We start from the raw sequence: 26408 nt of genomic DNA on the forward strand, positions 1-26408 counted from the left end.
GGTACGGAGCCACAACCTGAGTGTGAAGGAAAAGTGTGACTTTTTCAAGTCATTCATTAGTTACCTTGGGCATATTATTGACAAAGACGGATTACACATTGAACCAAAGAAAATGGCAGCAATCTTAGAAGCACCGCATCCTCAAAATGTGACACCGTCAATGTCGTTTATAAGATTGACCAATTATTATGGTAAATCTGTGCTGAATTTAGCAACTTGGTTGACGCCTTTACGTACTTTGCTATGTGTGAAACAGGCATGGTACTTGTCAGAAGAATGTGAAATGGATGGAACAAAGTGAAAGAAGCTTGACTGAAGTCAGCTGTTGGTTCATTATAATCCAAAAATAAAGTTGCACTTAGCTTGTGCTGCCTCACCCTATGAAGTTGGTCCAGTGGTCTCACACATATGTCTTTAGGATAGGAACGACCAATAGTATTTGCTTCACGCACTCTTCCTGGCGTAAAAATGAATTACGCTTAGCTAGAAAAGGAAGCTTTGAGCATTATTTTCCGTGTAAGAAAGTTCCAGCATTACCTTTATTGGCATAACTTTACCCTTTTGATGGATACTCAAGCCTCGACTACAATCTTTGGGCCGTATAAATATCTTCTTTGGCAGCTGGTAGATTGCAAAGATGATCATTGATATTGTCGACACACACTTACAATATCCAATATCGCAAGTCAGAGCAACATGCAAATGCTGATGCGTTGCCACGGTTGCCGTTACAAGACAGGCATGATCCAGAAGAAAACTTTGTCAATATTTTGTATTTTGCGCTCATGTATAGTGCACCTGTGACTTCATTTTAAGTTCAAAGATACGCAAGAACCGATCCAGTGATGGGGAAGGTGATGGACTTGGTCCAGAAAGGAACGCTGTAGATGTTCATAAGAAAAATCCAGACCTCAAGCCGTGCATCACACAAAGACTTGGGTTGACAGTACAGAATGGATTTCTATTATAGGGAATCTGTGTATTTATTCTTCCTTTAGTAGAGTCCTTGACCAACTGCCTGAGGGACACCTTTATGTGGCAAGGATGAGAAATTGGCACGCAGTTATTTTTGGTGGCCAGGATTAGATCCTCAAATTGAAGAGAAAGCAGGTAATGCCAATCTTGTGCAAAACTAAGGAATACTCCACCATCACTACCATTCCATTTGTGCGAATGGCCGACTCAACAGGGAATGCGCATTGATTATGCTGGTCCACTGGAGGGAGACATGTTCTTAGTGATTGTAGACATGCTCTTGAAATAGCCACAAGTCTCAATTATGAAGTCAACGACGACTGACTAGACAATTGAGAAACTAAGTTAAATGTTCACAAGATTTGGAACACGGGAGCAGTTCTCAGTGATAGTGGCGTGAAGTTTACTTCAAAGGAGTTTGAGGACCATTCGAAAGGGAAACAGTTTATGCCATATCAAGTCAGCTACATATCATCCAGCAATGAATGAAGTGGCTGAACATTTTGTTCAATCATTAAAGCATTCTATCAAAGCACCAGGGCACATTATCATGAAGAGTAAACAAATTTCTAATATCTTACAGGAACACTGTACACGCTACCTTGCAAAGTTCACCAGCAGTGTTGCTGTTTGAGAGGAAACTACAAACACAGTTTGATTTGTTAACTCTACTAGATTGTCAAATGACAACAAGAAGCACAAATTTCTAGGAGGGAGAAAATCCTCTAAAAAGAGAGTATTCAACCAGGGAGTGTGTTAGCTAGAAGTTATACCACGAAAGGGAAATAGGTACCAGCTATGATCCCAAGTCAAATATCATACACTGTGCAGACGGATGATGAAAGAGGTTGGCGATGTCATGCTGATCGGTTACTTGCTGCGTGAAACTTCTCAAGAGGATCAACCTTGAGGAGATCTAGAGAGCTTTCCTTTGGAATGGAGACCAGAGACATTGATGAGATCAGATTCTGTTTCTGAGGACTTTTAAACACCTTTAGTGACAGATGCTGAAATAACTACCGAAGAAGTCCCATCTACAGAAAGGATTGAGGCAACCTTTGAGCTCACAAATAGCCGAGTTCAAGAATGCCAAATTCTACCAAAAAGGAATAGACATCCATCACAGACACTGTCTGAAAATGTTTGTGTCATTTTGGGTGACTTCGACAGGGTGTTTCTTGATGGGCCACGTTTGTGAGATTGTGGCCCGTACTCAATGGCACTTTGTGCCAAAACTAAGTCCCCATGAGGTTCTCGACATTACTCACTCCTTCGCCATCTGATTCACCAGACTTGTGTCTCAGTTTCTTGTTGCTAACAAGAGGGAGCTACTTTTAAATACTCCCTCACTACTCATTCTCACAACACACAAGCATGGCAGCGCACAGACTCTTCGCTTTGGAGATGAACCTGGCCAATGTCGTCGATGAGAGGTGGGAGACCCTGCTCCCAGCTGCCCTTTCACCAAGATGACCTGCTAAATATAGGGCAGCACGGTAGCATAGTGGTTAGCACAAATGCTTCACAGCTCCAGGGTCCCAGGTTCGAATCCCGGCTTGGGACACTGTCTGTGTGGAGTCTGTACGTTCTCCCCGTGTCTGCGTGGGTTTCCTCTGGGTGCCCCGGTTTCCTCCCACAGTCCAAAGATGTGCAGGTTAGGTGAATTGGCCAGGCTAAATTGCCCTCAGGGTCCAAATTCCCCTTAGTTTTAGGTGGGGTTACTGGGTTATGGGGATAAGGTGGAGGTATAGGCTTGGGTAGGCTGCTCTTTCCAAGAGCCGGTGCAGACTTGATGGGCCGAATGGCCTCCTTCTGCACTGTAAATTCTATTCTCTAAAGTGAGTTGTTAATGTCGGACAAAATTACTCTTTCCTCTCACTGACCACATGTCCATTGTTTTGCAGGATCTCAATCTGATATGGCCGGGTCATCCAGAGTTGTTCTCCCCCTTGCGACCCAAGAGATTACCTCGGAGGAGAGCTCCGAAGAGACCACCATCGAGGCATCACAGCTATCACCCCACCTTCCACCAGCGTAGAGACACACACCTCAGTGAGTGACATTAGTTGACAGGTTTCTGGAGCACAACCTGGTGAGCAACACACAGTTGCAGATGCACATCAGGTAAAGGCAGGAACATACAAGGGAGTCAGCAGTCAGAGGTCTGCTGGATCTCAGGACTCAACTGGGTCCCAGTCAGATGCTGAGCCTCTCGACAAGGTGCAAATGACAGGTTACAGCCATGAGAATCAGGAGGGGATGTGAGCTACATTCCGGCGACTGAGTAGCCGATCGGAGGAGTCCCAAAGGCTGCAGATGCAGGAGATGGTGTCGACAATGCATGGAACAGAGGCCAACACTGCTCGGGTGGCGATCGCAGTGGAAAGCCTGCTCCACGATGTCCGTGTCTTCAGTGGTGGTGCCAAAGGCATGGCTCAGTCTGTGACGGCCACAGCTGAGGGCCTTGACATCATGTCCCAGTCACTGAGGCACATGTTCCAGATGCAGGTGGACTTTGCCGAGGCCCTGCAGAGCATGGCCAAGTCACTGAGAACCATTGCTGAAGGCAACAATACCATGGTGTTTGTTCCTACCAGCCAGGCTGAGATAGGCGCCCTCCAGAAAACGACTAAACCCAAGCAACTTTAAATAATAGTATCAATTTCAAAAAAGCTACAAATCAAACTCACATTTGAACAAATCCCAAAAGATGTTTGTATTTGAGTAGAATACCTTGACCCTCCTGCAGAGACTCCATTGATATAAAATAAATAACATCTGTAACAACTGTATCAAATTGTAATGAATTAAGCTGTTTAGAATCCCTTTAGTCCCATGTCAGAATTGAAGAAGCTAATATTGTGTTATAGCCGGGGCGGCACGGCAGCACAGTGGTTAGCACAGCTGCCTCACGCCGCCAATGATCTAGGTTCAATCCCAGCCCCAGGTCACTGTCCGTGTGGAGTTTACACATTCTCCCTGTTTCTGCGCGGAACTCATCCCCACAACCCAAAGATATGCAGGGTGGGTGGATTGGCCGCGCAAAATTGCCCCTTAATTGGAAAAAGTAAAAAATAAATATTGAGCTATAGCCGAGATAAAACTTCTCGAACAATTTATTTTTGCTGATTAGTTTAGGGAATTAAGTATCATTTGGGAGTATTGGATTGTTACTTTTTTAAAAAGGTGAATTTATTTAGATCATTTCACTTCGTCGACAAAGCGAAAAACTGAGACAAATTCATGTAGTGTTAATAGTCTAGCGTCACAATCTTCCTAGATATTATCACTCACAGACGTAAATCCAATAGCTCTCAACTGGTGCTCATGGTGAATCCATGTTCGGACTTACATGTATCATCTCTTTCAGCTGATCTCTGTTTGTTACAACTCTTGTCTGTTGCTGTTACCACAGGTTCCATTTCACGCTGAGTACTGTTCTGTGTTTCCTTCTGCTTCTTTGCTAGTTTCCTTTATGTTTGCAGGAAGATAAAGACAATTTGGTACTTTGAAATAAATTTTATCAAACAGCCATCTTATCAAACAATATTTGTTGATTGCAAAAAAAAAGGCCGGCCCTCTAAGAAATAAATCTCAGTGCAATGATGAGCATTCTTTAAATCTGAAACCGCAGCTGCTTTTATTGTGTTTAAAGAGTCCAGAAATTAATTATGCATAACTGACATGCCTATGTTGACTGTGGTGTTCTATTATAAACCTTCCAAGTGCTGTCTCTGAAGTCATGTTCAAAAGTATGAATAGTTACATTTCTATGAATTTATCCCACATGGAATTTCATTTTTGACAGAAATGTGCTGTTAAAAATTCCTCTGCTTCCAAAAGGAACATCAAATCTCCCTGTTCTGATTTATAGTTGCAAGTTTTCCACCTGTGCAAAGGCTCTGCATTACTTATTGTGGTGCAGTTTTAATAAATGGATAACATTCAATATTTCTTTCTAGCCCTTCAGAAATTTGTGGATTTTATACAGGCGTGGTTGGAATCTTTTGTTCTTTACACAGGACAATGCTTGTACTGCTTGAAAACCATTGTATAGAACCATTTTAACATAGAAATGCTATCATTTGACAATTGCAGCATAGCTACTTCCATTCCTTCTTGCTCCCTCACATGTGCACTATAAATGGTTATCAACAAAAGCACAGTGAGACAGCAGCCATTACCTTGGGAAAGAATTTTTAAATTGCTCGACAGTTTTCATTCTGATGTATACCGTGGTAACTTTATTTCAGAGCTAACATGGGGTAGATTTTCAGCTTCACGGACGGGGCAGTAATCTGGCGTAATGAATTGACCTCCCATTGAACTGCTTGATTTTCTGTCCATTGAAACAAAAGGGTTCTATAAATGACCGCCAATTCCCTCTGCCAGATTACTGCTCAGGCTGCGAAAACGAATATCCTTTGCCTTTTAATTTCAAACACTTTCTCTTTCGTTTGCTGTCCAATTTCTTTCTCCCTTTTATCTCTCTTGAAGGTGCCCACGCAGCCCTGGATCAAACTAAAATGGTTCTTCAATGCACTTAACATTGATCCATTTAGGGAGACCGGCTTTTCTGCTCTGAAATGTGTTGGGAGGGCAATGCATGCGGCCATCCTATTAAAAATGTGCCAGTGTCATAAAAGAAAATGCCACCTGGAGCATTCAAAAATGTATGCTGCAGATAATATTGAGCAATGAATGATTTTGATTTGTTTGCCAAGCATCTGTAACTATTTGTTAACATTGGTCATTTAATATGATGCACATATTACTGCAAAATTTATGAGTTTACAACTGTGTCAATATAAACTGGCACTGGATTTATGATCTGGAACTTCACACACTGACCAACATACTCCTCCCTTTGCTCCTATACTGACAATTGTAAATCACTTGAACAAAAGCCTTTCTTTTATTTAACTACACGGAGGATAGAGTAGAGCTTCAAAAGGGCATAGACAAGTTGGTGGAATTGGCGGACATGTGGCAGATGAAGTTCAATGCAGAGAAACGTGGAGTGATTCATTTTGGTAGTAAGAAGTAAAGGGCACAATTCGAAATGGGATGCAAGAGCAGAGGGGTTGCATAAATACACAAGTAATTGAAGGTGGCAGGTCAGGTTAAGAAGGCAATTAATAAAGTACATAATAATAATAATCTTTATTATTGTCACAAGTTAGCTTGCACTAACAGTGCAATGAAGTTACTATGAAAATCCCCTAGTCACCACACTCCAGCGCCTGTTCGGGTACACTGAGGGAGAATTCAGAACGTCCAATTCACCTAACAAGCACATCTTTTGAGACTTTTGGGAGGAAAACGGAGCACCTGGAGGAAACCCACGCAGACACGGGGAGAATGAGAGTGGCGGCACGGTGGCACAGTGGTTAGCACTGCTGCCTTACAGCGCCAGGGTCCCAGGTTTGATTCCCACCTTGGGTCATTGTCTGTGTGGATTTTGCATGTTCTCCCCGTGTTTGTGTGGGTTTCCTCCGGGTGCTCCGGTTTCCTCCCACAGTCCAAAGATGTGCAAGTTAGGTGGATTGGACATGCCAAATTTCCCTTTGGGGTGAGGTTCTTGGGCCTAGTTTGGTTGGTCTTTCAAAGGGACAGTGCAGACTCGATGGGATGAATGGCATCTTTCTGTACTGTAGAGATTCTATGATTCTATGAAATTGCAGAATCCGCACAGACCCAAGCTGGGAATCGAAACTGGGAGCCTGGTGCTGTGAAGCAACAGTGCTAACCACTGTGCTACCATGCGCCCGTATCCTAGGCTTTATTAATTGGGGCTTAGAATACAAGAGCATGGAAGCTATGTTTAAACTGTATAAAACTTGGAATCTTGCATCCTGTTTTGGGTGCCACACTTGGAAGGATGTGAAGACACTAAAGAGAGTGGGGAAATGATTCACAAGGATGGTTCCAGTGAAGAGGAACTTAGATTCTGAAAGCTAGATTGGAGAAATTAGAACTGTTTTCCTCGGGGAAACATATGAAAGGATTAAAAATGAGAGGCCAAAGATTTAAAGGAATCATAGAATCCCTACAGTACAGAAAAAGGCCTTTCGGCCCATTGAGAATTCCCCGATCCTTTGAAAGATCCCTCCCTCGGCCCTATCCCCACCCTGCAACCTTACATTAAGGGGCAATTTAGCATGTCCAATCTACTTAACCTGCACATCTTTGGACTGTGGGGCGAAACCGGTGGACCTGGAGGAAACCCAAGCAGGCATGAGGAGAAAGTGCAAACTCCACACAGACAGCCACCCAAAGGCGAGAATCAAACCTGGGTGCCTGGCACAGTGAGGCATCAGTGCTAACCACTGTGCCACCTTGCCATCCACAGAAATAGTAGAAGAATGAAAAATGACAGGAGGAACAGTTTTTCCAAGCAGTGAGCAGTTAAGGTCTGGAAAGCACTGCCTAAGACTGTACTGGATACATATTCAATGGAAGCATTCAAAAAGGAATTAGGAAGTTACCTAAAAAGAAAGAATGTGCAGGAAGAAGTTGGGAGAATGGCATTAAGTGAATTGCTTATCCGGAGAGCTGGGCAGACACAATGGATCGAATGATGTCCCATTGCACTGTACTCATTCTGTGATTGTGTGAAAACAGATGATTTCATCATTATCACAATGCTGTTCATAGGAACTTGCTTTGTCCAAATTGTCGGGTCTGTTTTCCACATTACACTGGTGATTACACTCAAAAAGCACTTCATTGCTCGTAAAGCACTTTGGGACGTGGAAAGCTTTCTATAAATGCAAGTCTTTCTTTCTTTTCAGTTAATTTGTGAAGTGTAATCACTAGCTTCCAAAACAGCACTAATTACATTGACTAGCAGTAATTTCAATCGAGAATCACCGACTCTATTTTTCAGAAAGCTCTCAATGAGTTTTTCATCTTCTGAAGTTCATCTAACTCATTTACAATTCATGTCATGTCTCTATCCTTTCATAAAAACTAACCTCACATTCGCAATTTTTCTGATTCCCAGGTATACTCCTTGTCAGCAAAGAGTTAAAGAGTTACAGATTATATCTGTGAATCTCCTGCCTGTTCAGTCCTTTAGTTTTGTACAATTCTTAGGGCAAAGCGTGTTGTGTTATGTAATATGTGTTCATTAGCTGCATGTTTGCATATCATGACAAAGTGCAGTAGCCCATTGACCATCAATTCCTCAATTGTCTTCTCAAATCTTTGTTTTCTGATTGCTACATCCATTAGTACTTCCACTTATACCTCTTCCATCCTAATCACTGCATCTGGAATCCTCCCACATTTCTCTTGTGAAAATGAATGTAAAGAATTAGTTAAATGAATCAGCTACTGCCGGTGAGCCTAACGTCTGTGGTGGGTAAAGTCTTGGAGAGGATTATAAAAGATACGATTTATAATCATCTAGATAGGAATAATATGATTAGGGATAGTCAGCATGGTTTTGTGAAGGGTAGGTGATGCCTCACAAACCTTATCGAGTTCTTTGAGAAGGTGACTGAACAGGTAGACGAGGGTAGAGCAGTTGATGTGGTGTATATGGATTTCAGTAAAGCATTTGATAAGGTTCCCCACGGTCGGCTATTGCAGAAAATACGGAGGCTGGGGATTGAGGGTGATTTAGAGATGTGGATCAGAAATTGGCTAGTTGAAAGAAGACAGAGAGTGGTAGTTGATGGGAAATGTTCAGAATGGAGTTCAGTTACGAGTGGCGTACCACAAGGATCTGTTCTGGGGCCGTTGCTGTTTGTCATTTTTATAAATGACCTAGAGGAGGGCACAGAAGGTTGGGTGAGTAAATTTGCAGACGACACTAAAGTCGGTGGAGTTGTAGACAGTGCGGAAGGATGTTGCAGGTTACAGAGGGACATAGATAAGCTGCAGAGCTGGGCTGAGAGGTGGCAAATGGAGTTCAATGTGGAGAAGTGTGAGGTGATTCACTTTAGAAAGAATAACAGGAATGCGGAATATTTGGCTAATAGTAAAATTCTTGGTAGTGTGGATGAGCAGAGGGATCTCGGTGTCCATGTACATAGATCCCTGAAAGTTGCCACCCAGGTTGATAGGGTTGTGAAGAAGGCCTATGGTGTGTTGGCCTTTATTGGTAGAGGGATTGAGTTCCGGAGCCATGAGGTCATGTTGCAGTTGTGCAAAACTCTAGTACGGCCGCATTTGGAGTATTGCGTACAGTTCTGGTCGCCTCATTATAGGAAGGACGTGGAAGCTTTGGAACGGGTGCAGAGGAGATTTACCAGGATGTTGCCTGGTATGGAGGGAAAATCTTATGAGGAAAGGCTGATGGACTTGAGGTTGTTTTCGTTAGAGAGAAGAAGGTTAAGAGGTGACTTAATAAAGGCATACAAAATGATCAGAGGGTTAGATAGGGTGGACAGCGAGAGCCTTCTCCCGCGGATGGAGGTGGCTAGCACGAGGGGACATAGCCTTAAATTGAGGGGTAATAGATATAGTACAGAGGTCAGAGGTGGGTTTTTTACGCAGAGAGTGGTGAGGCCGTGGAATGCCCTACCTGCAACAGTAGTGAACTCGCCAACATTGAGGAAATTAAAAAATTTATTGGATAAGCATATGGATGATAAGGGCATAGTGTAGGTTAGATGGCCTTTAGTTTTTTTCCATGTCGGTGCAACATCGAGGGCCGAAGGGCCTGTACTGCGCTGTATCGTTCTATGTTCTATGTTCTAATCCTCAGTGACTATACTGCCTTTAGAATTTTTCACATATCTCTGTTCCTTTAACTTCATTAAGCTTCTCCAGTAAAACAGAATTAGTCACAAATTGTGCCAGTCCCTCTTGAAGATTCTCCACGTGTTGACAATGTGCAGAATGGCTACACTGCGTGTACTAAAGGTCAAGACAAGTGTAAGGTTTCTTCGAATTAACATATTTTTATTATGTGAGTCTTAATGAGCTTTCCTCCTGTTAAAATATTTTGAAACTCTCGGAAACATTGCATAAACTTTATTAAATGAAGGTCAATATGCAATACGTTAAGAGCAACTATTCTGTTGGATCCAATGATGAACGATTTAACCAATTGTTAACATTCATTTGTGAATAAAAATCTGAAATTGCATTATCTTCATCTGAAATTCAATATGGCCTATGTATTTTTAAACTTTTTATTTTATATCTGTTTTATGTGTAATGTTTTCTGTTTTTTGGGAAGGGCTTTGCCTGATTAATTTTCTAGGGTAAAGTTGCCAGGTTGTTTTGATACAATTGGGGAGTCTGACTTGGGAAGAGGAGTGAAGAAGCAGAGCCAATTTTTGAATGGCCGGAATGAAACGTTTTTCTGAAAATCCCTTCTTGACCAATTCAATGAAAATGGTGCAAAAGCTTAAAGAACCAAGCTGTACCCAGAAGGTTGCAGTGGCAGTGAGCAGTTTCTGTATAGTTGATGATTTATCATTTCTTTTAGATAAGGATTTTGGGTGTACTCCTGCAGGAGATTGCCTGTTTGTGGAGGAGGCATAGGGAAAAGGCACTTAGTGATGTGGTATTTACCCAGCAGAGTGTGGCAAGATTGGCAGTAAATGCCTCCTCTAACTCACCCCCACTGCCACCAATGAAATGCATAATGCCTTGAGAAGTCTAATGATATGTGGAAAACAGATAAAACATGCAGGATTCAATCACAGCTTATAAAAATGCATTGTACTACTACTACTACTAGGGCAGCAGGGTAGCATGGTGGTTAGCATAAATGCTTCACAGCTCCAGGGTCCCAGGTTCGATTCCCGGCTGGGTCACTGTCTGTGTGGAGTCTGCACGTCCTCCCCCTGTGTGCGTGGGTTTCCTCCGGGTGCTCCGGTTTCCTCCCACAGTCCAAAGATGTGCGGGTTAGGTGGATTGGCCATGCTAAATTGCCCGTAGTGTCCTAATAAAAGTAAGGTTAAGGGGGGGTTGTTGGGTTACGGGTATGGGGTGGATACGTGGGTTTGAGTAGGGTGATCATGGCTCGGCACAACATTGAGGGGCGAAGGGCCTGTTCTGTGCTGTACTGTTCTATGTTCTATGTTCTACCTTGCATATAAGCTCCTTACATAGAAACATTGAAAATAGGAGTAGGCCATTCGGCCCTTCAAGCCTGCTCCACCATTCACTATGATGATGGCGAATCATCCAACTCAGTAACCTGTTCCCGCTTTCCCACCATATCCTTTGATCCTTTTAGTCCAAGAGCTATATTTAACTCCTTCTGGAAAACACATCCGTTCACCACTCTACCTGTGAAGAAATTTCTCCTCATCTCAGTCCTAACTGGTCTCCCCCATATCCTCAGATGGTGACCCCTGATCCTGGACTCGCCTGCTTTTGAGAACATCCTTCCTGTATCTACTCTATCTGGTGCTGTTAGATCAGATCCCCTCTCATTCTTCTAAACTCCACAAATATAATCCTAACCGACTCAATCCCTCCTCAAATGTCCTGCCATCCCAGTAATCAGCCTGGGAAACGTTCGGCTGCCATTTGGAAAAAGACCCGTTTATTCCTCCTCTTCTTTTCCTGTCTGCCAATCACTTTTCTATCCATCTCAATACACCACCCCCCAATCCCATGCACTTTCATTTTACTCCGATTTTAAACGATTAAGTTCAATTGCTACAACTATTATTGTGCAACAGGATCTCTATCTTCACATCCTAAAATGCATGCTGCCCCTTGAAAGCCTCATCGCAAATGTTAACTCCATCACATTTCCTTTCATTCAGTCATGGGATGTACACACCACAGACTAGGCCAGCAACTATTGACCATCCCTAATTGTTCTTGAGAAGGTGGGATTGAGTTGCCTTCTTCGACTGCCACAATCCATTGGTGTGGCTACACCCACCCACACTGCTGTATAGAAGGAGTTCCAAGATTTTGTCTCAGTGACCGTGAAGGAACAGAGAAATATTTCCAAGTCAGGATGGCGAGTGGTTTGGAGGGGAACTTCGAGTGGTAGTGTTTCCATGTGTCTGCATCTATTCTTGTGCTTGTTTGGTTGTAATCGTGGGTTTAGAAGGTGCTGACGACGGAGTCTTGGTGAGTTCCTGTAGTCCATCTTGTAGATGGTGTACACGGCTGCCACTGCACGTCGGTGGTGGACGGAATGACGGTTTGTGCACCGAGTAGCAATCAAGCTGCTTTGTCTTGGATAGTGTCAAGCTTCCTGAGTATTGTTGGAGCTGCACTCATACAAGCAAGTGAGGAGCATTCCATCACGAGCCCGTACCAGTCTCCCCAAACAGGCGCCAGAATGTGGCGACTAGGGGCTTTTCATAGTAACTTCATTTGAAGCCTACTTGTGACAATAAGCGATTTTCATTTTCATCACACTCCTGACTATACTCCCTGTACACACACGACTGTGTGGCAAAATTTAGTTTCAACTCCATCTCCAAGTTTGCTGACGATACGACCGGAGTGGGTCGGATCTCAAATAACAACGAGTCAGAATACAGGAGGGAGATTGAGAACCTAATGGAGTGGTGCAGCGACAACAACCTATCCCTCATTGTCAGCAAAACTAAAGAGCTGGTCATTGACTTCAGGAAGCAAAGTACTGTACACACCCCTGTCAGCATCAATGGGGCCGAGGTGGAGATGGTTAGCAATTTCAAATTCCTCGGGGTACACATCACCAAAAATCTGTCCGGGTCCACCCATGTCGATGCTACAACGAAGAAAGCACAACAGCACCTAGACTTCCTCAGGAAACTAAGGAAATTCAGCATGTCCACATTACTCTTACCAACTTTTAGAGATGCACCATAGAAAGCATCCTATCGGGCTGCATCACAGCCTGGTATGGCAACTGCTCGGCCCAAGACCTCAAGAAACTTCACAGAGTCGTGAACACAGTCCAGTCCATCACACAAACCTGCCTCCCATCCACTGACTCCATCTACACCTCCCGCTGCCTGGGGAAAGCGGGCAGCATAATCAAAGACCCCTCCCACATGGCTTACTCAATCGTCCAACTTCTTCCATCAGGCAGAAGATACAAAAGTCTGAGAACACGCACAAACAGACACAAAACAGCTTATTCCCGCTGTTACCAGACTCCTAAATCAATGACCTTCTTATGGACTGACCTGATTAACACTGCACCCCTGTATGCTTCACCCGATGTCTATGTAGTTACATTGTGTACCTTTGTGTTGCTCTATTATGTATTTTCTTTTCATGTACTTAATGATCTATTGAGCTGCTTGTAGAAAAATACCTTTCATTGTACCTCGATACACATGACAATAAACAAATCCAATCCACTTGTGCCTTGCAGTTGGTGGACAGACTTTGGGGAGTCAAGAGGTGAGTTACTCACTGTAAGATTCCTAGCTCTGAGACCATAAGATGATAAGACATAGGAGCAGTATTAGGCCATTTGGCCCATCGACAATGCTCTGTCATTCAATCATGGCTGATATGTTTCTCATCCCCAATCTCCTGCCTTCTCCCCGTACCTCCTGGTCCCCTTATTAATCAAGAGCCTTTCTATATATGTCTCAAAGACAGTCAGTGACTTGGCCTTCACAGGCTTCTGCAGCAAAATGAGTTCCACAGATTCACCACCCTCTGGCTGAAGAAATTCCTCTTCATCCGTTTTAAAGGATCATCCCTTCAGTCTGAGCCTGCCCTTGGGTTCTGGTTTCTCTTACTAGTGGAAACATCCTCTCCACACTTACTCTATCTAGGCCCCTCAGTATTCTGTAAGTTTCAATAAAATCCCCCCACATCCTTCCAAACTCCATCGAGTACAGACCCAGAGTCCTCAACCACTCCTCATATGACAAGTCCTTCCTTCCGAGGATCATTCTTGTGAACCTCCTCTGGACCCTCTCCAAGGTCAGTACATCCTTCCTTAAATATGGGCCCACAACTGCTCACAACATTCTAAATAGGGTCTGGCCAGAGCATTATACAGCCTCAGCAGTACATCCCTGCTCTTATATTCTAGCCCTCTTGTCATGAATGCTAACATTGCATTTGGCTTCCTAAATGCCAACTGAACTTGCATGTTATCCTTAAGTGAATCCTGAACTAAGACTCCTTGTCCATTTGTGCTTCAGATTCCTGAAGCCTTTCCCCATTTAGAAAATAGCCTATGCCTCTATTCTTCTTACCCAAGTTTTTCACCTGTATTCCATCTGCCACTTCTTTCCCCACTCTCCTAGCCTGTCCAGGTCCCTCTGCAGCCTCCCTGTTTCCTCAACACAACCTGTCCGTCTATATATCTTTGTATCATCTGTAAACCTGGCAACAATGCCCACAGTTCCTTCTTCCAGGTCATTAATGTATATCCTGAATAATGGTGGACCCCTGCAAAACACCACTAGTCACCAGCTGCCATCCTGAAAGTCAAGGGAAGTCAATGATAGCATAAAATCAAAGGAAAAAGCCTTGTCTTAATTTCTTCTGAGACTGCTAAAAGAACTCAGCTCACCTGCCACCCCCTTCGCTGGGTCAAACATAGCAAGAAGGAGGCATAGGAGGAGGAAAATGACGTGCTGAGCGTCTCTGCTTAAGGCGTCTCTGCCTGTACAACTTAATCCGTGCCGGTACTCATGTGATTTCCATGGCAATTACCCACCAGAGTCATGGACCCAAGCTAGTGGAATATAATAAATGGGGAAATGACAACGGGTGAAGTACTGAGGGCCTGAATCTCCGGCCGCGTTGGGCTCTTGCTTGAGCGCAACACGGAGTCGGAATCCTGTCCCAAATGGGTGGGACCGAATAGTGTTCACGGATGTAGGTTGTAAACCTACTTACGACCTACCTGCGCGGGATCCAGCGGCCTCGCATGATTCCTCAACCTCCCCAGTGAAGCTACAGCCGGGCGTCAATCAATGCTGATCCACACAAACGTGGACCAGGAGGAATGCAATTGGGGGGTCTCCTGGGCCACTGGAGCCCCCTGGGTGGCCAGGGTAAGTGTAGGGTGGCTCCCTGGCCTTCCCCCTGGAATGTGGGCACCTTGGCACTGCCACACTGGCACCTTAGCACTGCCACCGTGGTACTGCCAAGGTGCCTGGATGGCACTTCCAAGCCAGCAGGAGCACTGCTTATGTTCTAGGGTGGCAATGCAACAGTGTCTGAGTGCCACTGTCATGGGTCTAGGGGCAAGGGGGGGCCATGCTCATGAAATGAGGGTGGAGTGGGGGTTTGAAGGGTGAGGGAGTGCAGGGCCTCTGGGAGGTTGGTGCGTGATGGGTGCAGGTCCTAGAAGGGGGTGCTGTAAGGGGTTTGGGAGGGTCTGAAGAGGGGGGACCCCCAGGGACCCCGTAGCAGGCTGTCATCACTTGGGGGGTGTGGGGGAGTGTCCATGTATGTGGGGGATGACATTGCCCATAGGTGGAGGTGGGGACCAACAAGCTCACTTAGAGATTGAGACACCCTTTCAAATGGCGGCCTGATTTCTGTGTTCAGCTCACCAGTGCAAAAAAAAAATTCTAAGTGTGGCCTAAGCCAGTGAGAAACGCCACAAGGCCTGAAAAAGTGACTAAGTGTCATTAAATAGCGATGGAGAACTCGCCGGCAGAGTCGGCGGGAAACCCCCTGCAAAACCCGCCACAAATGAACTTTGACATTTTTTGGAAGAATCGAGCCCTGGAGGTAAATGTGAAGCAGAATTATGAAGGACACTCTGGGAGGGGAGTCTTTTTGTGGGGTAACTAGGGGCATTTTCATCTTGATGGTTAGGCCAGTCAAGGCTTAGTATCAAAGGGCTGACCATTGGGGCTAGGTGATTTTGCAGAAAGTATGTTTTCACTGCCGGTTACCTCATTTCCCAAGATTGGCAGCCCGGGCAGTCGCCGATTGAAAATCACCCCCAGTGATTCTCTTGAAAAAATATAGACTGCATGAAGGCACTGACAGTGTTTCTATAAAGGGTGCTTGCAATTCAATAGAATGGAGGCAAAATACAGAACTGAGTCATAATAATTCTGCTTGTGTCTTTTTTAAAAAATGCCTCCAATTGCAAGTGTGGTAGTGGGAGGATTCTTCCTATCGATGGTGGTGGAACAATCTGAGAAAAGCCAACTGCTGAAGAGGGATCTTAGCATGAAGAGTACTGGGTAGCAAATGCTGCAGCCTGAACGTCAGCACTCTAACCTAGGCTTGAATCACAATGGTCATGGTGAAATGGTCATGGTCAAAGTGATTTGTTTTTGGATTAGTCTGTAAGATGTTGATTTTTAATGTATGCAATTATAACCTTCAATGCATTTTGCAACAGCAAAGCAAAAATGAATTAAAACGATAGACTTTAACAAAAATGATATCATACAATTCACAGCACAACTGGTCATTGAAAATTGGCTCCTTCCAGTTGTATTCTTTTGTCTGCTGTATTCGCAGACAAGACACAAGGTTGTCAAGACAATCTTGACAAAATTGCAGGCTTAGGAATTTCATGTGATTATCTTAATGCTTATGATATTAATTCTGCAGTTTGAGTTCACTTTGTATTGCATTCCTCGTAATTTATTTAATACAGTGACTACTGACATACTCCAGCTGGTATCAGAAGCTTGATAATTCATACTTCTTAAAAAATATATTTTTATTCCTATTTTCAACACTTTACAAGAAAGAGCACCCCAACATTTAAAACCTCCCCATCCAATGAGGATCCCTCCCCCCCCCCCCCACACCCTGCCCCCCCCGCCATTAACAGTCGACCGTGACCAACTTTCCAAAGTGCAGAATGAACAAACCCCAACTGTTGTGGAACTCATCCCCCCCGGCGCTGACCCCCCCCCCCCCCCGCGCTGACAGTACCACCTCCAGCAACGAAGAGGCAGCCACTATCGAGAAGGGCGGAAAGACCTTCTTTGCAAAGTCCTGCACGTACCGGAAACTCTCCTCCCGGGCCAGTCCAAACTTCTCATTCAACTCCGCCAAGCTCACAAACCACCCTCCCAGAAAATGATCTATAATTTCCCTAATCCCCCTCTCCTCCCATCCCCGGAACCGCGCATATATCCTCTGATCATAGAATTTACAGTGCAGAAGGAGGCCATTTGGCCCATTGAGTCTGCATCAGCCCCTGCAAAGAGCACCTTCACGCGATCCCCGCACCTCCACCCTATCCCCGCAACCCCAACTGACCTTTTTAGAACACTAGGGCAATTTAGCATAGCCAATCCACTTAAACTGCAGGGGCGCAATTCTCCGCCCCCCACGCCGGGTGGGAAAATAGCGGGAGGGCCTCCCAACATTTTTCACGCCCTCCCGTTATTCTCACCCCCCCCCCCACGCCCGACCCACGCCACGAATCGCCGCTCGCCGTTTTTTACGGCGAGCGCCGATTCTCTGAGGCCGATGAGCTGAGCGGCCGGGCCTTCACACCCGTTTCAACATGGCAGCAAACACACCTGCTCGCTGCCGTCGTGAAACGGGCGCCAGATGCCCGTTTGGGGCATCTGGGGACCCGATTGGCATGGCAGTACCATGGCCGTGCCAAGGGGGGCATAGGCCCGCGATCGGTGCCCACCGATCACGGGCCGTGCGTCCGTAATGGACGCACTCTTTTCCCTCCGCCGCCCCGCAAGATCAAGTCGCCACGTCTTGCGGGGCAGCTGAGGGAAAAGACGCCAACTGCGCATGCGCGGTTGGCGTTGTCCAAACTGCGCATGCGTGGCTGATGTCATCGGCTGCGTCAAATGGCATGACGCTTGACATGTGGCCTTGATGACCGCCGTCAAGGCCACACCGCCGTAACGCACGGGGCCGCGGTCCTAGCCCCCCCCGGGGGGAGAATCGGGTCCCGGAAGTGGGCGTGAAGCCTGCCGTGGGTCACGGCCTGTCCCACGGCAGCCTTTACGATTCTCCGCATTTGCGGAGAATCTCGCCCCACATCTTTGGACTGTGGGAGGAAACCGGAGCACACGGAGGAAACCCACTCACACATGGGGAGAACGTGCAGACTCCACACAGTCAGTGACCCAGCGGGGAATCGAACCTGGGACCCTGGACCTGTGAAGCAACTGTGCTAACGACTATGCGCCCATGCTGCCCATAAATCATACCTAATTATATGGAAGCATATTCTGTAACTAATAAACTGTATTTCATTAAGTCCCATTGGAAATTTGCCCAATTCAGCAGTTGCCCAATTTTCAACATAAAAAATAAGAATTGTTAAATGATGCAACTGGACTGCAGGACAACATGAAACGATCGTTCAAAATATATGGCCCAGAATTTCTATGAAATTTTGGAAAAACTATAATGTTTTGTGCTCTTTTCTCTCCAGGGTAATTTGAGCATAACTAATTTATATCATTTTATGTCATAACATGCAAATCTTCCCGAATGTTTCAATGGTTCTCAAGATGCACCCACCAAAACCCCTCTCACTTATTTACACTTTTGAAAATGTGTTACGAATGGAAGCGTTTTTCGCATTTATGTCTGTCATTACTGTCATGCTATCACCCCCAAAATTCAATGTAAACAAAGCCTGAAGTTTTGTGTAACTGGGTCGGCATACCTAAATTTTAAAAGTGATTTTGGTCCCTTTTTTCCTTACTGAGAGCTGAATTGTACTAACTGTACATTGTTTGTCTCAGTACCCCTGAAAGATTTCAGACTCCGGTTTCCCACAGCTTTCCCCACAGCCTGCAGTCTTGAGGACTAAGCAGCTGCAATGAACTTCCCAACAGGCCTCTATCTCTGTTCTACAGAATGTTGGAATAGGAATAACAGAGGGAAAGGGGCTCTGAATGTGACATGCCGTGGCAAGACACAACAGACCAATTGTCGTTAACCCTATTGAGAGCATTGTACCTACACATGTTTCACGCAGGTTTTTTTTCCAATCAAGGGGCAAGTTAACATGGCCAATACACCTACCCTGCACATATTTTTGAGTTGTGGGGGTGAGACCCACGCATACATGGGCAGAATGTGCAAACTCGAGACGGACAGTGACCCGGGACCGGGATCGAACCCGGGTCCTCGGCGCCGTGAGGCAGCAGTGCTAACCACTGCGCCACCATGCCGCCCCTTGCATGGGTCTTTTCGTTTCTAAACATAGGCAACTGAGTTCTGTGGAAAAAGTTGGTGTTCAGCAAGGCCAGAGCACAATCCCAAATATTTTGACAATTTCAGGAAATCTTGGGCCATGAGATCTTCTGGACACGACCATGTTATGCTGTCTTACCATAAAAAAAAGTGTTTTAAGGTTTTTATCAATGAATATTGGAAACATTAAGGCTGTTCATTCACATCGCTGACATTTTTGCCAACTCTGTTATCAGCTCGAGTTAGGAAAGGCACTGAGCTGGGCAAGGGATTGGAAATCATATTGGAGTGCAAACAAATTGTGTTTTGTATTTGGTGACAGACCATTTGCTTTCATAATGCAGAATCCATTCCATTAACTTTACTAGATTTCAAGCCATGTTTTGTGACAGATGCAGTCAGGCAACTCACTGTGACAGAAAGGCACAGGGAGTATAGAGTGAGGCACGAACACACTGAGCACATATCAGCACACGGCTGAGGAAGATGGTCTGATGAATAGCAATGGCAATGAATAATACTTTTTTTATAGGGTTGTGTCTCTATTGACCAGAGTTCAGGAAGCAACTCTGTTCTGTAAAATACATTATCCAGTAAAGTAGGTGCGAGAAAGAGAAGTTGGGAGCTGCAAAGTCCAATCTTAATAAGGGGAAAGGTTGGGAGCTGAAAGTTGCTGTAGGAATGGTGAAAGGCAAAGGTCCAGTTTGTGAGCAACACAAAACGCTGAAAGAGAGGTGTAGATGAACGTTAAACTGATGGAAATAAGGGAATGTTATGGGCCGAATTATGCTAGCCTGATATAATAACGTAAGTGACAATACTGGATTACTCTGTGTGGGAAAGAACAAAAGGAACTTACCTGAGTCTTAATTTTGAGGACATTTCAGTCATGATATTTAACTTACTCAGGCTATTAAATAAACTGCAGAGAGCTCATAATGGGGCAACATGTATTGACAGTAATTGGGCGACATGGATTGCACAACCAGTTGTCATTCCATTTTTTAACCTATTACTAAGGTCCATAAGTTTCATCGCAGAAAGGCCACTGGTTGTAATTATGGCCAAGTGCTAGAAACCCTGTCTGAGGAAGAAACTGTTTCCCGGGGTTCGCCAGACCTATTCTATTCAAGTGGACAATAAGAAGCAGTATGGCTGTGTACAACAGGAGATTAAAGGCACGTATACCATTTATCCTCTATTTTTACAAACAATCATTTAATTGAAGAAGATTTGAATGATAAAACAGCGGCTGAAGATCATCTGAAACCCTATAGTAGAACCATAGAGTCATAGAATTTACAGTGCAGAAGGAGGTCATTCAGCCCATTGAGTCTGCCCTGGTCCTTGGAAAGAGCACCCTACTTAAACCCATGCCTCCACCCTATCCCCATAACCCAGTAACCCCACCTAACCTTTTGGATACTAAGGGGCAATTTAGCATGGCCAATCCACCTAACCTGCACATCTTTGGACTGTGGGAGGAAACTGAAGCACCCGGAGGAAACCCACACAGACACGGGGAAAAAGTGCAAACACCACACAGACAGTCACCCGAGACCGGAAAGGAACCCGGGACCCTTGAGCTGTGAAGCAGCAGTGCTAACCACTGTCCCATCGTGCCGCCCTAATGCTGGTTACCAACTTATAATTTTCTGTCAACTTATACATTAGTTCTCCAATTTTCTTATAATAATAATAATCTTTATTGTCACAAGTAGGCTTACATTAACACTGCAATGAAGTTACTGTGAAAAGCCCCTAGTGGCCACTTTCAGGCCTCTGTTAGGGTACACAGAGGGTGAATTCAGAATGTCCAAATTATCTAACAGCACATTCTTTGGGACTTGTGGGAGGAAACCGGAGCACCCGGAGGAAACCCACGCAGACAGGGAGAGAATGTGCAGACTCCGCACAGACAGTGACCCAAGCCGGGAATCGAACCTGGGACTCTGGAGCTGTGAGGCAATAATGCTAACCATTTTGCTACTGTGCCGCCCATACATTTCGCGACAATTAAACTAATATCAGCTTTGTCGAATAAATGATTTGAAACAATTAAGTTATAGGAATATAATATTTTCCATTTTAATCAATAAGGTAAAATTTTCATACTTGGTGCAATCTGTTTCATTAGTACTTTACTGGGGAATATCTATCATTTGTATCTATTAACAGACTGAATTGGACAGCACGGTGGTGCAGTGGTTAGCACTGCTGACTCACAGCGCCGAGGTCCCTGGTTCGACCCTGGCTCTGGGTCACTGTCCATGTGGAGTTTGCGCATTCTCCCCGTGTTTGCGTGGGTTTCGCCCCCACAATCCAAAGATATGCAAGGTAGGTGGATTGGCCATGCTAAATTGCCCCTTAATTGAAAAAAATGAATTGGGTACTCTAAATTTATTTTTTTTAAAAGGCAGACTGAATTATTGTTTAATCCCGACATCTCTGCTCCTGACTCTAAATTGAATAAAATGGGGGACAAGCAGAAATTTCCTGCAGTGTCCATTTAATACTGCAACCAATTAAGGCTTCCTACCTGCAGGGGTGTCCAAAAACACTTGAATGAATGCTGCCACTGAATAGCCATGTAATAGTTACAAATCACCGTGATGGATATAAACTGGCGTTTACAGCAGCAGCATTATTATGAATCAATCAATCAATCACTACCCAGCTGTGTACCATCAAAATTAATCAAAAGCATCATTTACATCAGCAGCTCCCAGAGTTTATTATATTCTATTATAGGCAAGAAACTGAAAAAAGAAATACCAGCCCACACTGTGCAGTGGAAAACATATTGCTTCATAAACCTGTTTGGCACTATAGTTTAGAACTGACCATTGGCAACAATAACAGCCAAATAATCACTGCATTTATATTCCCGTTAACAGTTTTAAAAGATGTGTTAAAACGCCTCTAAATTTAAAAAAAGTGCTTCCATTAATGTAACAGGGAAATTAATGCAAAAGCTTTTTCTCTGTTAATATTCGATTTCCAGCTTTAAATGTTTAAATGTGTTGGTGCGCAGAGGTGCCGGTTCGAAAGCTAGCTGGTCAATGAATGTCTTTTAGTTTATCGTTCAATAATAGAGTTTGCCTTTGCCTTCAAACTTTGAATCAATTAAAAACTCTCTCATTAGGCTTCAGCTTCCTGTTCCAATTGCAGTGGAGTCTGTGTCACTATAATAATGAGACTCTGGAGGCTGCTGATGGGAAGCACCAGCTGCAGCCTCCCGCTGCAATCCTTGACAGTATTTTCAAAGACGAGGAGAAAACTGCAGTGGATGGGCTGATGATAAAGGGAAGTGAGAGCAGTCTGACCCATTTTTAAAACACAGCCAGAGCTTCAGGGAATAAGGTAAAGCACCCCTTTGAACAGTTTCAACCTGGGAGTTTTTAAAACACTTGAAGGTTTGTGCAATACTTTATAGTTTAGAACAATGATACGAAATGTTTAGTTGATGACCCCTGGCATTGTGAGCAGGGTTAGCGGTCACAGAATGATTGGACCAGGACCGTGCATATATCATTCAGCCCCCATTTTATCATCGTACACTGCCTCCTTATTTTAATATTATTGAAGTTGCACTGTGTGTCATTTATTATTCAACAGCAAAACTTATGGCAGTGAAGTTGAGTTAGTGAAGCATCTGAGTGTCTTCGCTGTATAGGCTAAGGAAGGAGTCAGAAGTCGCACCATGTTGGGATAGGGAAAGCAATCCCTGCTGACAAATCTACATTATAAACTGATATTGTAAATATTGATCCTTTAATTTTTAATGCCAGATAATCAGGATTTTCCCTCACGAATGGGCTAATCAGGTCTGTCTCCATCTGATTTCAAAACAACCTTGAGGGCAATTAAGGACAATACATGTTGACTTTGCCAGTGATGCTCACATCTATTGGTGGGGAACAATTGCTTACCTCATGTTCCTTGAGGAATATGAGTTCCCGAATGAGGGGGAGTGCGAGGTAATCATTAGCTTTGTGGCTGTATAAATAGAGCTGGCCAGTGTGGTACTGGCTAGAGAAGGAACCAGTAGTGAACGGCTGGTGCTATGCACATAGTGTTGCCAATAAATTTACTTTCTGTTTGACTCTACAAACTCATGCTGGATTCTTTGTGGCCCTCACAAAACTGACTCAAAGTAAAGTAAAACAAAGCGAGGAGTCCTCTTGAGAATCCCTGTTACCATACAATCCAATGTCAGGTTGGGCTCTGGATTCAGGCTGCACTACATTGCAACTGCACATTGCGTCAAAATGAAGGAAAAGCATTTTGCAATAATGCTATAGTGTGTTTGCCCAAGGCAACACTTGGTGCCACTAAAGCAGTAACTATATATGTTTTCAATGAATCCATTGATGCTAAATATTTGCCATTAAAAGAGCACAGTGAGCCACTTTGACAATGTTCTCTGTCTCTTTAGAATGAAAAGGTTGGAGTTTTCAAGGTGAAGTAATATGACTTCCATGCAGATTTCAGACAGAATGCTCCTGCCATCTTGGGAGTACAAATCCCAGCAGTACCTGTCAGGAAAACCTCTGTACATCTCTGTTAGCAGTCAAATTGGGCCTTCTGTTTTTCCCATTGGGATGCAATGTTGTCAAGTCACAGGCCGGTCAATGTTTTCCACATAAAACGAAATGCTGCAACAGAGTTGTGGCTGTTATATGAAAGGACCAAGGAACTGTAAGGTCAAATTCTCCTACTGTTTGACATCCTGCCACAAGAGAGACAGGCTAGAAACATGCCAAATAAAGTGATATTTCAGCTGCTTTCAGTGTGAATCAGCAATTTTTCCTTCTGTATAGTTATTTGATATTGTAGAGAATAGTTCATTGAAGATTAAAGATCAATTCTGCCCAATACAATGAAGGCCATTGGACAATTTCATATAATTGTATTACATTTATTACATTTTTGCCAATGATATGACAATGGCAGCACACAATGGGTGTGATCCAACGACCACACTGTACCGAAAAGCAGCTCACCGCAGCACAGCGTGGCCGTTGAAAGCTGGGAGACCCCGGGCGAAATTCTCCCAAAACGGGAAAAATCGTCAAACCGCCGTAAAACCCGGGCGGGTTTTACGGCATCGCGCCCCTTCCCGACGGGGGACCGATTCTGGTCCCCCGTCGGGGCTAGCAGCCCGACGTCGGAGGCTCCGACAAGTCGGGCTTAACGAAAATCGTTAAACCCGCTTGTCGGACTTAGCGCCGGCTGACGCGTCATATGACGTCAGCCGCGCATGCGCAGGTGGGAAGACGCCACCCGCGCATGCGCGGGTGACGTCATCGCGTTTTTGCGCGAAACCCGCGCATGCGCGGTCCGGGTTGCCCCTCAGCCGCCCCGCGTATTGATACTGCGGGGCGGCGGAAGGACAAATAGTGCGCGGGCATCGGGCCCGCTGCCCGCGATCGGTGGGCACCGATCGCGGGCCCATGGCACCCTTGGCACGGCCGTGGTACTGCCGTGCCAATCGGTGCCATGGTTATTTTTTTCCAGGTGGTCACGACGTTTTTACGAACGGCAGGACCAGGTGTGTTTGCCGTTCGTAAAAAGGTCGTAAAGGGCTGGGACTTCGGCCCTTCTAACAGCTGTGAATCGCTGCCGGCCGTAAAAAAACGGCGGCAGCGATTCGTGTCGGGATTTCGGCGGGGGGGTGGGAGAATAGCGGGAGGGCGTCAAAAAAGTCGGGAAGGCCCTCCCGCTATTCTCCCACCCGTCGTGGGGGGCGGAGAATTTCGCCCCCCATTCCTGAGATCTATATGGTTTGCAACACCTCACGACATTCAACACAATCTGGCGAGACGTTGTAAGGCGAATCCCGGCCACAATGGGCAGGATCACTTTTTGGCAAATCTGCATTTTTGAGCAAGGCAGTAGGCCTCATTCTAATATCATAGAATTTACAGTGCAGAAGGAGGCCATTCGGCCCATCGAGTCTGCACCGGCTCTTGGAAAGAGCACCCTACCCAAGGTCAACACCTCCACCCTATCCCCATAACCCAGTAACCCCACCCAACACTAAGGGCAATTTTGGACTAAGAGCAATTTTTCATGGCCAATCCACTTAACCTGCACATCTTTGGACTGTGGGAGGAAACCGGAGCACCCGGAGGAAACCCACGCACACACGGGGAGAATGTGCAGACTCCGCACAGACAGTGACCCAAGCCGGAATCGAACCTGGGACCCTGGAGCTGTGAAGCAATTGTGCTATCCACAATGCTACCGTGCTGCCCTTATGAAGAATTCCTCAGCGACCTGAGCCTTGGAGAATCGCGGCTCATGTCTCTTTCTCTCAACAATAAACTGTGCATGGAATTCTCCCATTTTTAGACTAAGTGCTGTAGCAGGTGCAGGAGCATGGGGCGGGATTCTCTGATAATGGGGCTAAGTGTTTTACGATGGCATCATCTGGCCGCTAGGAGCAGCAATCCTGTGCCGCACAGGGGGCCAGCACGGCACTGAGTGCTTCACACAGATCCAGCTGCCGATAGGGGCGCCAGCACGGGCTGCGTGGGTCCGTGCATGCGTGTGAGTTGCCGTCTCCGTGCCGGCTCCCGGGCAACATGGCAAAGCCCTGCAGGGGCCCGGCACGGAGGAACATAGGCCCCCACCGGAATTAGCCCGCCCGCCGCTCGGTAGCCCCCGATCACGAGCCTGGCCATGGTGGAGGCCCCCCCCCCTCAGAGTCGGATCCCCCTCCCCCTCACCAGGACGGCACCCGCAGCCAGAACGACGAGGTTCCGCTTGGTAGGACCACACGCAATCGACGCCGGCGGGACTCGGCCGAGCATGCAGAATCGCTGGGGGAGGGGGCAGCGCTGAGCAGCCCCTGACCAGTGCAGCAGCGACTGCGCGCGCCGATTAACCTGTCGCAGGAGAATCGGCGGCCCGGCATCGGAGCAGTTCCGCGGGATTTGCGCCCCCCCAACCGGCGATTCTCCGACCCGCCACGGGATTGGAGAACCCCGCCCATGGAACGTTTCTGGCTGCAACAACCGCCCAGGAATACACACCAAATTGTCTGGTCCTAATCTCATTAATCATGCACCAGGGTGTTTTACGCCATATTCAGTGGCAGCGCAGGTCTCGATTGTGTGCAGTGCATCATCGTGTACGGGTGCTGTATTGAAAAGGAATCCAACATCGCTGACCGATGACTGAGAAAAGACTCCCTGAGAATGAAGATGGATCTTCAGGAACATTCGAAGGCTGGAAGATGGACTCCCTCCAGGATACCTAATCTGGAAGGTTCACCTGCAGCTGTTCCCCCAAACCACTGCTGTGGTGTTCTAGGGTTGTAGATGATCTCAATCCTGAAATCCGGAGTCAGCCTCAGGCATTGTTCAGATGAGTCCCGA

General features: G+C 45.6%; 1 protein-coding gene across 2 annotated transcripts in view; it reads right to left on the reverse strand.

Moving 5' to 3' along the window:
- The window catches only part of ptprt (protein tyrosine phosphatase receptor type T), a 1581811-nt gene that overhangs the window by 244917 nt on the left and 1310486 nt on the right, over positions 1-26408 (reverse strand). For both annotated transcript variants that reach the window (XM_038803435.1, XM_038803434.1), the window contains one exon: positions 4328-4446. In XM_038803435.1, coding sequence (XP_038659363.1) covers positions 4328-4446 — 119 coding nt within the window. The remainder of the gene's footprint in view (positions 1-4327; positions 4447-26408) is intronic.

This window comes from Scyliorhinus canicula, chromosome 7 (genome assembly GCF_902713615.1).
Source record: "Scyliorhinus canicula chromosome 7, sScyCan1.1, whole genome shotgun sequence".
NCBI classification, from domain to species: Eukaryota; Metazoa; Chordata; class Chondrichthyes; order Carcharhiniformes; family Scyliorhinidae; genus Scyliorhinus; species Scyliorhinus canicula.